General features: G+C 43.7%; 1 protein-coding gene across 1 annotated transcript in view; it reads left to right on the top strand.

Annotated features, from left to right (window-relative positions):
* DNAH5 (dynein axonemal heavy chain 5) overlaps window positions 1-16,617 on the top strand; it is a 4,235,244-nt gene that overhangs the window by 3,136,348 nt on the left and 1,082,279 nt on the right. Inside the window, exon 57 of the mRNA XM_069613779.1 lies at window positions 8,392-8,506. Within this exon, the coding sequence (XP_069469880.1) occupies window positions 8,392-8,506 (115 nt within the window). The remainder of the gene's footprint in view (window positions 1-8,391; window positions 8,507-16,617) is intronic.

The raw sequence follows: 16,617 nt of genomic DNA, 5'->3' as shown, positions 1-16,617 counted from the left end.
ATAATATTTAACCATACTAACGTATCTCAGAGTCAAGAATGACTAACGTTGTAAAGAAAGCATTTATTTACACTTATAAAAAAGCATCATACAATCTTTCTAGAATAAACACAATATTCCAACTCTTCAAGTTCACATAGAAATCAAATGTGTCTGTGTGTCTGGTATATAACATGTTTCATCTTCTATAACCAGATCAATATCCCAAACATGGGGCTTCCATCACATGAGGCTTTTGAAACACACAAAAACAAATTTAGCCCAACTTGGTGTTTAACACATATTTCTTTCTTCTGACAAAGACACAAAGTCCTGTCCAACCTGGTTTCTTCTGCTAAGCATAAGCTTAGTCAAAAATATATTTCTCAATTTAAAGCCACTTTATGGCTACCAAAAATAAACCAGAAACATATATCAATAAAGCATTTTCAAAATGTATCATCTTCATATATAATGCAAAGCACACTTCACTGAATTAAAACAAAAAGAGAAAGCCATCATTAGCCATTAAAGTCATTATTAGAGCACAATATTTCAAGCAAGCAGGACCCATAGGTGTAGCCCAAAAGCAAACACTGCCTGTAATCAGGACCACAGGATCTCAGCAAGACCACCAGCCAGCGAGCCATTATGGGGGCTGCCACAGTATTTAAATGGTATTTGGTGGAAATCCCCTTTCCATCAAAACAACTGTCATTCGAGGACCTTCAAAACAGTGTTGCTCAATGACCTCCTCTTCTGATTTAAAACCTATATTATTCCATAAGTGTGTCCCTGCATGTGTGATGTAAGTAAACATTTTTGTAGGTAAATAATTTTAGGGTTTCCCCCCTTTTAGCAAATCACCAAGATATCAGTTTTTAATATTAAATCATAGCGAGTATCTAAAAACATCAGTCCTTAGCAAGTCGCGATGAAATCCATGTGAGGCTTCAGTCAAGGCCTCCTCTTCGTCATACTTGTTTTGTTACTGTGTCACAGCAGACTGCCATTTAATTTTTTAATAAGGAGAATAAATGAATTTAATTTCAGGCCTCCCAGTGCATTGCTTAAGCACTTGGGATTCTTACACGACCTGCTTAAAAACGACATATATGAACATCTGTGCATGCATTCATGAATGCATGACCAAGCTGTTTAAAGCTGCTAAGCGCGTTTTTATAATAAATGGGGACATGAAAGGCACCACATAAAAACACACTTCTCACTATGTTGCCGCTTTGCAATCGGAGGCTATTATATGCCTTTTAGAGCATTACATGCTTTGAGTATGCTTCTGTTGTTGGAGCACTACAGTTGCTATTCTAAATATGTCATGTTGCAGTATGGACTGCCCTTTAAGCATGTTTCACAATGCTGTCTTCAAGGCACTACATTCTACTTGAAGCCTTGTTTAGCTAATGCTGGTGTTCTATTATGAGGGGAAGCCTGACATTAAATGGTATCTCATGTGCACCCATTATCCTGCAGGGGCAGAATGTGTGAAATCCGATGTCACAATCAAATGATTACCCAGCATCGAGGGTTAATAACGCTATTTGTTCTGAACCTGAGGAAGCATAGTTTAAGATATTTGGGCCTCATTACACGGAAGGCGGTAATCCAGGGTGCTATTAGCACCCTGGACCATGCCGGTAAATTACCGGCACCGCCTTGGCGGAAAGGGGATTTACCGCCCCATTCCAAGGTTGGAGGGGCGGTAAATCCCCCTTCCGCCATTGCCCTTCCCCATTCCCATTTCTGCCCCATAGGGCTCTATGGGAATGGGGAAGGCGCTAATTACGGCACCGCAATTTTGCGGTGCCGTAATTAGCTCCGAGGTCCCTTAGCGGGTTGGTACTTAACGCCTGCAAGAAGCAGGCGTTAATTCCTCCAACCCGCAAAGGGACCTCGTAGTACGGCGGTAAGGGTTAACGGTCACCGTTGCCATTAACGGTGACCGTTAACCCTTACCGCCGTCCGTGTAATGAGGCCCATTGACTTGTACTCTGGTACTACAAGAAGCTAGCCTGCCCTATTATTTTAGCATACATTTTACATTCCACATTAATTAATGAGATTGGTCTATAATTTGAAACAATTGTCAACTCTGTGGGCCTCATTACGACCCAGGCGGTAAGTTACCGCCTGGGCCGTGACTTTACCACCATGGCGTAAACTATGTTTACGCCATGGTGGTTGGCGGACTTACCGCCCCATTCCGAGGTCGGCGGGGCGGTAAGTCCCCAATCCCCATTTACCCTTCCCCATTCCCATTTTTGCCCCATAGGGCATAATGGGAGTGGGGAAGGCGTTAATTACGCCACCGTAAATTACGGTGGCGTAATTAACATCAAGTTCCCTTACCGCCATGGTTTTTTACACCCGCTAGAAGCAGGTGTAAAATCCGCCATGGCGGAAAGGGAACTCGTGATTGGCGGTAAGGGGTCGGCGCAGCTAACGCTGGCGCTAACCCCTTACCGCCAGGGTCGTAATGAGGCCCTGTATCTTTTTTGGGATAGCAATAATGTTTGCTTGTAATAAGGTTCCAACCGGGGGATTAGATTTAGGAAAACAATTAAAGAGTGCAAACATATTTGGTTGAAGGAGATAAATGAATGCAGAGAAACATTCCACAAAGCTGGGCTGGCTCACACATCCATCAAGGTACACCTGGCGGCCATCTCCCGCTACACCAGATCCCCAGGAAGATCCTCGCTGTAGTCCCACAGACTTGTCAAGGAGTTCCTCAAGGGGCTTTTCCTTTCTTTTCTGCCTGTGAAGGCTCATGTCCAGGCATAGGAACTCAATGTGGTTCTGACGAGGCTCATGGGGGCACCTTTCGAACCTATGCATCAAACCCCACTTAAGTTTCTCTCATGGAAAACAGCTTTCCTTGTGGCCATCACCTCTGCCAGACGTGTGGGTGAGATCCAGGCCCTATAGTGCAAGCAGCCATATCTGACTTTCCACTAATTGAGGGTGATACTGTATACGCACCCCTCTCTCATGCTAAAGGTTCTGTCCGAATTCCACCTCAACAGGCCCTTGTGTTGCCTGTTTTTTTCCTGACACCTTCGTTGCCAGCGGAGAGGGCCCTGCACTAGCTGGACATTGCTCGTGCCTTGAAGTTCTACGTAACTCGCACAAAGAGTTTTCAGAAGACTTCTCAATTGTTCGTGAACTTTGGTCCTGTGAACCATGGGAAGGCCTTGTCCGAGTCTTCCATCTCAAGCTGGCTCTCCGGCTGCCTCATGCACTGTCATCGGCTGACAAACCAGCCTCTACTAGGCCGTCTGAGAGCCCATTCCACCGGAGCGATCGATGCAACAACAGCATTTCTTTCTGGTGTGCCCCTGCTTGACATCTGCTTAGAGGTGAAATACAGATGCTCTTTGAAAAACTTATAAAGGCTAATTGTCCTTGGTACATTTTGAAATGGATTGTCGAATTTCATACAAACACGAGCATTCAGATTCGTTTGAATCGAGAGGGGCTGTTGTCTAGTCCTATAAGTACTGCTCGTGGACTTAAACAAGGTTGTCTGTTGGCATCTGCTCTTTTTAACTTTTTTATTGCAGATGTAGCCGCTCATTTCATATATCTTACTTCTGACTCTCCCATATTAAAGGGCTCTGTCATCAAGTGGCTGCTTTATGCGGATGATATGATCCTTCTATCAAAAACACTGAAGGGATTCACAAATCAATATTCAAAGGACAACTGTATCACAATAAATACCACCAAAACTCAGGTAATTCCGTTCGGACCGATAAAATATCAGCGGGTTAAAAATAACTGGTTCTTACAAAATACTTCATTACAGATGGTAATGCATTATATGTATCTAGGGGTTCTTGTAAACAATCATCAAAATGATAAGTTATATGATGAACACATTAGAAACAAATTAAATTCAGCTATCTCTCAGACCAAACTAATAGAGCGCATGTATTGTAAGTTTTCAATTGCACCTCTCATAACTTATTATCAGATGAAAGTCACCCCAGTATTGCTATACGGGGCTGAAACCAAGATGGGGATGCCTCCAGACTACTTGGCTAGACTAGAAAGTCTTTATTGGAAAATAAACTTGCATCTTCCCATGTTCAGCCCATTGCAGGCATCCGGTACGAATTAGGGCTTTCATGACTTAATGCCAAGTATAATTAGAAATTGTGTGGATTGTACAGTCATTATTCAGATATTGTCTGCGTATATGGTAACATCTGATGACAAATTCCCTAAAGCGTGGCGATCTGAAGTGCAAACAATTTTGAATAATGCTGACATATTCATTAATTTATTGATCACAAACCCTGATAAGGCTAAATCAAAAATGTAGGACTATGATTGGATATGTACAAGGGAATGTTGTTTGTTGTATAAAAACTACAAACAGCATCCAGTTGCGATAAAAAAACATGGGGAAATTGCGACCTACCTAGTAAAATCACCTAATCATCAACAGCGCGCTAATTTTTTGCGCTTCAGGCTCAATTTATGGCCAACGAAAGAGGTCCTATTAAGACGCAAAATAATTCCGTTAACTGAATTGATGTGTCGATATTGTAGGATAGAGAAAGAAACCTTATTTCATCTGTTAATTAATCGTGAAGCATTGAGTTCTAAGAGAATTATGATATGATATGGCATTTATAATGCATTTATAATGCGCCTATACACAAATGTTTCAAGGCGTTCTTTAAACATCTTTTTACAGAATATAGAGACATGTCTGCACAGCATCTTTGGAATTGTTTATTTTATGCCACTAGGAAATCAATCATGTATACAGTTGTAATGTATCTAACAAGTCTAGACTTGCAAAATGTGTTGGTGAAGGGAAGTAATTCAGACAAAGCGATATAGCATTGAAGAATTTAGATTATTTGTATTATAGTTTGTTTAGATTATCTATTATCACCTCTGTACCTGTGTGAAGATCAATTGATGTTTCATTTACCTAAATTGAATATATGTTAAATTTCTTGCTTTATATTATTATTTGGTTAAATCAAATTTTTAAGTTTTATGAAAATAAGATATTGGGCCTCATTCCAAGATTGGTGGTAGTCATGGTGCTATTTACGCCATGACTGCCACCAATAACGGGTCCGGCACCGGTCTAGTTCAATGGGGACTTACCGGTGTAGTCCGACCTTTGCGGGACCGGTAAGTCCCCATTGAAAATGCCATTCCCCATTCCCATTTGATCCCCCATAGGGCTCAATGGGAATGGGGAGGGCGTATATAATGGGCTCACTAATGGCAAGCCCGTTATTTGCGCCCTGGTCCCCTAACGGGACCCGTAAGGTACGTTTGGTCTGACCAAACGTACCTTGCGGGTCCCGTTGGGGGACCTCGAAATCGGGCGGTAGGGAAATACCGGCACCGGTCAACTTACCGGTGCCCGGTATCCCCTACCGCCTGACTCGGAATGAGGCCGATTGTGATTTTAAAGACAATTTGTTTATATTTGTTATAAAATGATTTTGTGTATAAAAATGAAAGGTTGATACTTAATCAACCGTAACAACCTAAAAAAGAAAAAAAAAGAAATAACATTTTTAAGTGAAAGTGAAACAGTTTTTTCTTTTACCAAGTATTCCCCGACTGACGATGGGGACATTCATGAGCATGTGAATCCATGCCAGAACCATGCTGGAGAACAATAGTTACAGGTAAGTAACTTAAAAACTTTTGCTGCTTTCTTGAGAAAGGGAAGAGTCCTTGACCTTGAGGTTACTGTGGGTCACTCCGGCCGTGGGTGCACAAGAGCTATTAACAAGTAGAGACTCAGGCCAGAAGAGTCTAGAAGGTGCCACCCTCAGTTTGCAAAGGGCTTACAATACGAGGCACTGAAACAGTCAGGCAGAAAGCTTCACCTGGGAGGGGGGGACACCATGCTCCAGGCCAATTGGTCGCCAAAGTCTCTCTACCTAACTGTTTTCAGGGCTTTTCAGTGGATTCTGCCGAGATGAAAGCATTCCTTAAAGCTGCGTCAATTGTGATGTATTCTCTTTAGACTTCTTTGATTCATTTATTCACTTAACATTGTTGTATTTATTCAGTCATGTATGCTTTTGGTGAATAAAGGGTTTGTTTAAGAGCTGGTTTATTATTTACCTGAGCGTATGTATGTGTGAATTATTGCCTCCCCGCGTTCAAGGTTTTTCATTCAGTGTACTGGTGAGAAAAATAAGATATACCTGTGCACTTTTTGGAATATCAAACAGTGGACCAGCTGAGCCACCTGGGGTTCAACACCTACAAGTGGGAATTGCACACCGACTCCTTGTTGCCCCTGTTCCAGCATTAAGGGTTTGCATACCTGGATTTGTTCGCATCCCCTCTGAATTTCAAGTGCCCCCAGGTTGCTTCATGGGCAGGTCGTGGTCGGAGGTCTCTCAGAGATGCCTTCTAGCTTTGTTGGCATGGCTGCATGTGTTATGCATTCCCACCCACCCCTCTGCTCCAACAGACCCTGCACAAGTTTTGGGGTGGGTTGCAGCCTCATCCTGATTGCCCCCCACTGGCATTCGAGACCCTGGTTTTCGGATCTGCTCCAGTTGTGCTCTCAGGGTCGCTTCCACCTTCCCATCTCCAGCAGGGGATTCCTAACGCAGCAGGGCAGTGGAAGATCTGGACCCGTCCAAGCTGGCACTGGCGGCCTGGTTCCTGACCAGCTGAGGCTTCAGCATGCTCAATTTTCGGATGAAAACTGGGACATCATTCTCGGTCCCAGTGTAAGAGTAAATGGACTAGGTTCTGCCATTGGGCTTGTGAAAAGGAGCTGGACCCTGTCACCTGTCCTCTGGATGAGATATTGGCTTTTTCAGCACACTTCAGCACACTTGGCTTGTTCAGGTGGATACGCGCCACACTTTTTTGGTGGCCATTGGGGCTTACAAGAATTTCCCTGAGCATGCATTTTCTGTGGCCAACCCAGTAGTTAAGGCCCACCTTAAGGGGTTGTCTAGGCTTTTTCTGCCAGTGTATAAGCCGCACCCGGTCTGGGACCTCAATGTCGTTCTTGCAGCTTTGTAGCACAAGCCTTTTGAGCCTTGGTGACAATAAAGACAGTTTTGCTGGTGGCTCTCACCTCTGCGAGCAGGGTTAGTTAGCTGCAGGCGTATTCCTCGTGCGCGCCTTTCACCACGTTTCACAATAACACGGTCATCTTGTGTACCCAAACTTCTTGCGCAAGGTAATTTCTCCATTTCATCTGAATCAAAGAGATCTGCCTGCCAATGTTCTTCCCGAACCCACAGTGTGAGGCACAGAGGGCCCTGCATTCCTTGGACCTCAAGAGGGTCCTCAAGTTTTATATCTCTCAAACGAAATCCTTCAGGAAGTTCGAGGCACTGTTTTTGACTTTCGGGGCTCCTTCCCTGGCTCTCAGGCTTCTAAGAAGATGGTTCAGGCCATCTCGGAGGCGTGCACGGCCATGGGCAAAAACCTGTTCCTGAGGGGATTCATGCCCATGCGGTAAGAGCCAAGGCCACTGCTGTTACGTTTCAGAGAAATGCTTCTTGGGATGTCTTCAGCAAGGCGGCTACTGGGCCACTCGCCGGCCTTCTGTAAGCACTACTCAGAGTTTGTTTAGGCAATTCTGAAGAAGTTTTTTGCTTCATCATAGATATGAGGCTATTTATTACAGCTCCACGCTATGTTCTTGTTCCATGGAATCACCCACAAGGATGGAGGAAAGGGGACGGGACATATGATTAATTAAATTTACTCACTGTTGTGACTAAAGTACTCATAGTTCATAATCCCCTTTCCTCTATACGTCCCACCCACCTTCCACCGCTAGTATGCCAAGGGCTAATATGTACTAAGAGTAGCCAGGTATCTAAGCTTCCGATGTGCTCAAATGGGACTGAGGTGAGGCGCCGGAGTCCGCACCCCCATGCGATATACCAAATTTAAAGGGGAAGCTCAATTCTTTGCTGCCATAGGTTCCGATACGTCCCCATTTTGGGGGACAACCGCAAGGATGAAGGAAAGGGACTATGAACTATGAGTACTCTAGTCACAACAGTGAGTAACTTTAATTATTTGCCATATGTAACAACATAACAATCCCAAATTGATTATAATTCCTAAATTTACAAAAAGGCCTTCTATTTTGCATGACAGACCTTTTTAAGAGCTGAACATAGCCCATATCAAAGTGACACCTCTATGAGACATATGTATACTGTACCAAAAAGGGTAAACACTGAATCCTAGCCAGATTAGATAGACCACAGCTTTGGATAATTTTCCTAATGTTTTCCTAATATCATAAGAGTGACTTGTGGTTAATCCAAGGGCTAGCTTTATCCTACACATGAGTAGCTTTTGTTGACTGGAATAAATATACTTATTAAAGCTGGTGTCACTTTTTCCTCCCTTTGTTTACAGGATGAACACAGGTCTGGGGAAACTAAAAGAAGCATCTGAATCAGTTGCGGCACTAAGCAAAGAGCTGGAAGTAAAAGAAAAGGAACTCCAGACTGCAAATAAAAAGGCAGATATGGTGAGCAATGGTCTTTTGGTTTGTCATGATGGTGCACCCTCTGTTGGAAGAAAAATGTTCTTTAAATATAATAATAGTAGATTCAGTTTATTATATAACGATTTGTGACAAATTCCTCCCACTTTTAAGCATAATTCAGGAAAGATTCCACTTCTAAGCCCTGTAATAATATATTTTATTATTACCCAATTTAATGGCAAGAAAGTGATCAAACTTGGAAGAATGGAAGTTTCAGTCAGTACTGCCAGGATTCTAATTTGCACAACCCGTGAAGTATCCACCCATAACAAAAATGTTTGGGAGTAAGAATTTGGTAGGTACTGCAGATTCTCTACCCGCATTAAGCCAAAGCTCACCATAAACCTTTTGAGTGTCAAACCCCTACCAGAGTGATGAGCCTAAAGAAAACCTTTTCTCGGGTGTCCCTGGTACTTGAAGGGGTAGGTTAGCACCCCAATTAGTAGGTACACGCAGGCTTAGTGGCCAATAGAGATTTACTTTTTAGGGCATACAAATGTGTCCTAACAGCACTCAGAGGGGTAAAACAGAAACAGAAATGTAACATAAAATGTACTGCATACGCACATTGGCTTAATAGATTGAAAAACCTATAGGCTCAGAATTGTGAGGTCTATTGGTTCTATTTAGTGCATGATACTAGTCATCATACAGGTATCCCAGTCACAACAGATCTACGTTCCATTAATTGTACTAAAAAATAAACTATCACGTGAAGATAATGGCTATGCGAATGCAAATTACATTTTCAGACCTGAGCATTTTTATGAGGTCTGGGAATCTTTATTTTCAAAGTTGTCAGACCAAAGCACTGTTATCACTCTTTAGCCTGCTACAAAGTACATCAGATGTAAGCAGATTTACACAATTGTAATTGTTCTTTTATGGTATGCAGAAACTGCTTTATTTGAGATAGTCTAACTGATATGTTCCATTCATAGATGTGCCATTGAAAAAATCTCTGGCTTGAGTTCTGGAACTCTTCCACCCAGCTGTACCAAAATGTGGCTGCCTCCTCACTACAAAAACGAAGAACCCTAAAACCAGTCATGGTGCAACTTCAGAAGGGAAAAATGCCATACCACTGGTCCTTTCCGGCAACCCTTAATTTTACCCTTTCAGATGGGAAATGGTCAATTTGCAACCCTAAAGAGGCAAAAAGATTCCTAGAACCACTCTCTTACGGTTCACGCCTGCCAGATGCCCCTCCGCCAACTTCTACGATCCAATGCTAAATGGTGTGGCCCTTACGGATGAGGTAGCGAAGTCCATAGACAACTATCTTAAAGAGAACATGGGATACTATATCAGAAGCCGCTCGCTGGAATGCGATGACACCAGTCATCAGAGAGTACTTATTGCACATTCGTCAGCTTACACAAAAAATAGTAAGAGAATGAGGGAAGACCTAGTAAAAGAGGTGGGGGCTCCGAAAAGGCTCACAAACTGAAATGTTCACCCATATCATTAAGGCACCTGAGAATTGCACGAAATAAGTTGTAACCATACGTAGCAGACCGCACAGTGCAAACCATTATAAAACTTAAATAATCATACTATGCCAAAGGGTACGAGGTAAAGAAATACCTAGTCCGGAAGAAACTGAAAACGACATATAATAGAAACACTATAGTGGGATTAGCAGATGCTAATAGAGCATTACATTATGCAGATGATGCTAAACTAGAAATCGTAGAACACTATTTTATGGACACAATGAAAGCCATAGCCCCCAGCACCAAACTAAATATATACATGAGGTGGTCTACCTCATCTTGGTGAGGCGAACAGAACACTACTGGAGCACCCCATTGATGCGGAAGAAATTGGAAAGGCATTAACTTCCCTTAAAACCAGGCCCCTGGTCCAGATGGTTACACACCCCTTTTCTATAAACTGTTTAGGTCCCAATTAATTAAGCCCCAGATGGCATTATTTAATTCCTTCCGACAGATAGGTCAGGTAACAAGCTTTATGGGTGAATCCTCTACTATCTTACTCTGAAAACAGGAGGGAAATTCAAGAGTGTAACTCCTATAGGCCCATATGACTACTCAATAGAGATGCCAACCTATATTCCCAAATGCTTGCCAGTAGACTGGTCAGGGTCTTACCTCACCTAGTGGATGGAGGCCAGGCAGGCTTTATTCTGGGGAGAAGGACATTTGATACTATTCGAAAGGCCTTAAACCTTATTGAAATCTCCAAAAGGGAGAACAGGCAGTCAAACTCCTTGCCCTAGATGCAACAAAAGCATTAGAGATGGTGGACTGGTCCTTCATGCGACAAGTGCTTCAAAGGTATAACTTTGGCCCCCTATTTCAACAAATGATATTAGCAAACTAGAGCACCCCATATACGAGGATCTGGATGAACCGCAGATGTACTACCCCATCCCAATCACATGCTGTAACAAGACAAGGCTGCCCCCTGTCCCCATTGATATTCGTGCTTGTCATGGAACTATTTGCCAAGTGTATAAGGACAACCATGAAATCAAAGGAATCTTAATGCGGGGGTGGGGGGGCAATATAAGATCCCCATTTATGCAGATGATATTATGCTGATGTTTACCGACCTGACTACATCTGTGAAGGCAGCCATGGCAGAATTTGAATGCTTTGAACAAATGGCAGGGTTCTACATAAACTACGTTAAATCTGTAGGCTTAGGTGTCGCCCTACTGGAAATCGTGGTGGCCTTGCTTCCTCAACTGTGTCCGTTAACTTGGGAAACAGAGGCAATAGAGTACTTAGCTGTTAAACTCCCAGCTGCTCCCAAAGACACAAATGCTAAAAACGTTCCCAATATATTTAAACGTTTTGAGGGGGATCTCAAGGGATGGAGTAAGCAAGAGATCTCACTAATGGAACGGGTCACTGCAAAGAAAATGAACCTATTGTCTAGATTCCTCTACATGTGCTCAGCCCTCCCAGTCAGAATTCTGCGCACTGTGCTCCCAACACATGCACAAATGAGTGATGAAATCTATCTGGGTGTACAAGAAGCCTAGAATTGCTAGGAAGGTGATGATGGGAGACGGCCCGGTGGGTGGCCTTTGAGTGCTAGATCTGACTAAATATAATACAGCGGAAAAGATAGTTCCTATCTCCACGTGGCAGAATGCCACCCTGCTCCTCAAATTGGTGCTTATAGAACAAAGTAGGTCTGAGATCCCCTTAGCAAAGTTGCCATTTATAAACAGCATGTCACAAACAAACCTAGCCCCGTTTCTATCCTTCACATCTACCACATTGTCTTATTGGAAATCGGCCTTGAGAAGTAAAGGCTTGAGGCCAGGTCTGGGTCATTTTTCTGCAGTTGTGGGTAACCTGGATTTTCACTCCAAGGCTTACAAAAGGGGCTTTTGATAGATGGTCCTAGGGGGATTACTTAATATCTCACAACTCTATGCTAATGGGACTCCCCTAACTTTCATGCAGTGTAAAGAGAAGTTTGCACTACAAGAAAAGGAAAGATTCTGATATATCCAGGTTAGACACTGGATCACCCAACTGAGGGTTAAGCAAACAGCAACACTCCTCTCCTCTTCCCTGTCTCTTTAAGCAAAAATTGCGTTCTTGTGCCATTCAGGGCATCATAAACTCAGGGCTTTACGTAAGGTGCTCCCTTTTCTTCCTCCCAGGCTTCATGCTCCTGCAGTAGCTTTGCTCATGCTTATGTGAGAAACCAGAAGGTGTCTCACCCACTAGTCCCCGGGGATCTGTCATCCAGGTGGCCAGGACACGGCCATCGCTTTTGGATCCAGTTCCTGGGGGTGGACAAGTGCAGGAGGATTACCTGGTTGAGGGGTCTTCAGGGAGAGGGACACTGGATGGTGAGACGCAGTAGCCTCTTCTCTGTAACACCTTTACCCCATCCTACCCGGTAGGATATTTAGGAACTCTATCCCCCGCCCCCTTTACAACACAAACACTTTCACGTTATGAAAGAAGTGGTAATCCGAAAACCATACTTGTTTTCACAGAATTAAAGGCACTTATATCAATGGGATTAAGTCCCAGACATAATAGCGAAGTGACCTTGGGACAATAGTCTGTGATTTAGACGGACAGAAATGTATCAAATTTGAGGACACCGAGAGGTGATTTTGTTACCATAACCTTACAAAACCAAAAAACGAATGTTAGGGGAATCAGAATGGTCCCCACCACATGGGTTGAACTAACCAAATGGGCACAAAGTGAAACAGGGAGTTTTTATGGGCACTGATGGAGCACATTGACATGGGAGCATGGACATATCACATGTACTTGGTTTACATAACATGGGATGCACTAATACTTTGCGAATTGGTGGCTTTAACCCAATGGAAAATGTAATGTATACCTCATATACTAATTACTCAGTTCTCTTTTAATGGCTGTTTTATTTTTCTTCTTTTTGATGATCTCTCACAGGTGGATTGTGAATTTGAAACAAGAACTCTTTCTATGTACAAACAAGGCAAATTATAGATTAGGAACAATGTGTCTAGCCTAGATAAAGCCTTTTGGTGAACCATTTGCACATGCACCAGTGGGTTAATGTTGGCACAAGTACAAGGGCACTGACACACAAGTGTCACAAAGAAAGTTGCAATAAATCTTTGATTCAATACATATTAAAACACAATGATTATGGCTCTAGAGTTTATCGATAAACTATACTGAACTGTGCGCACAAGCTTTGGGAGTATTGTTCTTCTATTTAGTTTCTTGGTTGTTAATAATTTATGGGAGCGTCAAGCATCTGTTACTTATAAGGATATATTTTTCAATAAAGGAAACATAGTGGGATACAGTTACTTCACCCAAACTTGGAAAGTATTGCCTAAACCTAGGCCAACACTATACTTGGGTCTGAAGAGCTTTGAGGGACAGGAACAATATCTGGATGACATGTAGCTTCCGGATGCTTTCCATAACTATAATTTTTATCTTAGTGTACTCCGCTTGAATGGGACCACTGCGACATGTGCCAGGTTAGGCACTCCTAAGTGTCTTTCCTCATGTGGTCTGGCCCAGCAATCTGAAACAAACTTTCTTTTTCTTTATGGTGACTATAGTCAACTTAGACACAGCATACTGTGTCCTCTCCTTCTTGGGGCGAGTAGCACTCATCTCCATGAAGTACATTTATTGACCTATAATACATGGCATCCTGCAATACACATATTAAAACCTGTAAATAATGTTATTATACTACCGATCTAGCCCGTGTTCCAAGCTGCCTGATGGCCGGTTTGCCCACCTGCCATCTTCACCCCACCCTCTGTTCCCTTTTTGTTCAATCCCCCTGTCCCCATGTACCTCATTGTGATGGCGGTGAGTGCTGCCGCAGCTGCTGACGCTTTTTCTGCTCTGCCTCATTTGGCCGCCATGGGAATGGAAAAGGGGCTCGGTACGGAGCCCAGACTTCCATTTCCTGGCAGCCATGTTTATAGTTTTTTGTTTCCGTGAACAGGACGCCGCAAGGCGACCCGTTCACAGAAAGAAAATACTTTAAATGAGCCCCGTCCCAGCCCATGGGACAGGTGTTAATAGCGGTAACCACCCGTTCCAAGGGCTGCAATGGGTTGTTACATCCTGGGTCCGTTACTACCCATTCCCGCCCTTCGAATCGTTGGGTAACGCTTAATTATACTTCAGATATGACATCACAATGCCTCTTCAGCCAGCAGAGGGAATTTCAGATGCCACTGCAGCACTTAATTAAAGCTGTAAAAAACTTTTCAAATGTCATACTTGCAGAGTAGTTTCTGTGACACATTGTAGCCGGTAATTAATAAGGAACTGTTTATGGTAGAATGTTTATTTTGTGCACTGTTGAAGTTTAACTCATGTCAGCAAGAATCTGCATGTCATTACATATTTTAAAGCACAACAGGAACGTTTCTTTCAATGGCCCTCATTACGACCCTGGCGGAAATCGAAAAACGATGGCGGAAATGCAATACCGCCATCGAATAGCGCTCGGTGCGATTATGACCCGTCACCGTAAAGTACGATGCCATTAGCGACACCGTAGTGAACGCCAACGCTAACTGCACCAAGTACGCGCACGCGCGCCATGCAAAACCGTAATTACCACCATGGCGCAACGGTACGCGAATTCTGACCCTAGCGGACATTTACCTAACGCCATCAAGCATGGCGGAAAGTACCATTCCGCCATGGTGAGAAGTACGGCAACGCGAACCAACCGTAAATGGCCCTACTGAGTGCCTGTACACCACTCCCTGGCCACATTGCACAACTCCTCGTAGGTGCAATGAAGTCACACAATGCAACCAGTGAAATGTACAAGTCACCCATGCATGCCAACGAACAAATGAATCTAGGGGCTTCAAGTGCCTTGTGAGTGGCCATCCATATTTGCCATGTCACCATTGCCGTACTGATGCAGGACAGGCATGTGAAGGTTCAAGTACAGCAATATGAACTGAAATATGAGACAAAACAACAACAGGCCCCCATCGCTTGACACCAGTGTAAGGCAACATTCAAAGCAGTATCCTGAGGGAGACTGCACCAGCCCTGTACTCTTGCCAGTAAACAAACCAACCATCAGCATAAGCATGTACCACACAAGTTGGCAGAGTGACTGAGCAGCCAGGCCCATCTCAAGAGGGGCCAATGGGAGCTGCAGGGCACAGATGGCACGAATACAGAAGCTATTCCAATGGACATGACCTCAGTCTCCCTCCAAGAAACGCACGCAAACACAGGCACCTGTGACCAGCCATATTCTGATAATCACATCATTCCACCAATCCACCTGGCTGACCGGCATCTGTTACACAAAAGCTAATCCCCCGCCCCTGAGCATGACATCATTAAAACAGTCATAATGGCAGCCCCTATCCCTGACCTCACTGGGCTTCGTAGGCAAACGCGCCCAGTACAGTACCACGCAACTATACTCAGAAGCCGGAACCCAATGCAGATCTTCTCACATTACATCGCTCCACAAATAGGAATATGCTACATTACTTGCAAAGAATAACGCTACACGGTTAATATCATAATAGAAATTTAATGCACAACAAAATCACCAAGCCCATACAGCCATTAGGTCATGAACTCCAAAATATATTTCATTATTGTGGGCTGCATCCGCAATAAATGACCAGCGTCTTCTTGTGTGACGCCCTGTTCCTTCATGGTACACAGGGGCTACATTCACGTTCAAAAAGGCAACATGGAAGCGCCTAGAACCGCAGGGCCGTCCCATTAGGTAGGCACTAGTCCAGCTGAAAGGTCGATATGTTGCTCCTAGCCACTAGTACTGCGTAAGGGCATGTGGCCCATTGGCGATCGTCCCATAAGATCGTAATGGTGCTCCACTGATTAACACGAAGCAGCAGGTGTCGGGAGTAAAAGCCATCTGCAGGAGTGGCATACAGATGGCAGCGGCAAAAGGGGAGGAGATACCTGTCACCCCAATGAAATGAAAAAGAATAGTATGGGCATCAGAACTTCATTTGAATTACTCACTTCAATGATCACACTAAATCTACAGCCATATGCATGCTAGCCCACTCAAAAGGATTATTCCCACCCAAAAATCACTTGCGAATCATAACTATATAAATCGAGGTGAAAACACTATTACAAACGAGTCTTTGTGTGCATGCGTCTGTTAAAACAGAATCCATTAGATGGGATTAGTAACGTGCATAGACACAAGTGTTTGAAGGCGCGTCGAAACAGGGAGGGTTCAACAAGGGCAGATAGACGATGGTCCCACTATGGCAGCTCTGCATCACATAGCGCAGGGGAAGTGGATAGATCCCAAAAAGCCATGTACATGGCAAACTCTCCATTAAATCATCTGTCCATGCATCCATACATCATTCCCTCATCCAGGTATGAAAACGCCTGATTATTTACTCACATAACATGTGAAATTTCCATTGAGTCTGTGCGTAATGCAGTCTGCAAAATCCACTGTGCTCCAGCCCGGAATTCCAGTGTTGTGAAGTAACATGTATTTGGGAACGTCCGGCCTTATCGTCCACTACGCTATTGCGCATCCCATACTACTCATATCAATCATTGCATTCTCGCCATGGCCCCTGTCCGAAGGAC

The sequence above is a fragment of the Ambystoma mexicanum genome, chromosome 5p (genome assembly GCF_040938575.1).
Source record: "Ambystoma mexicanum isolate Mex_15411 chromosome 5p, UKY_AmexF1_1, whole genome shotgun sequence".
Taxonomy (NCBI): Eukaryota; Metazoa; Chordata; class Amphibia; order Caudata; family Ambystomatidae; genus Ambystoma; species Ambystoma mexicanum.
Note: the sequence above shows the minus strand (reverse complement) of the source record. Positions and strands in the feature narration are given on the sequence as shown.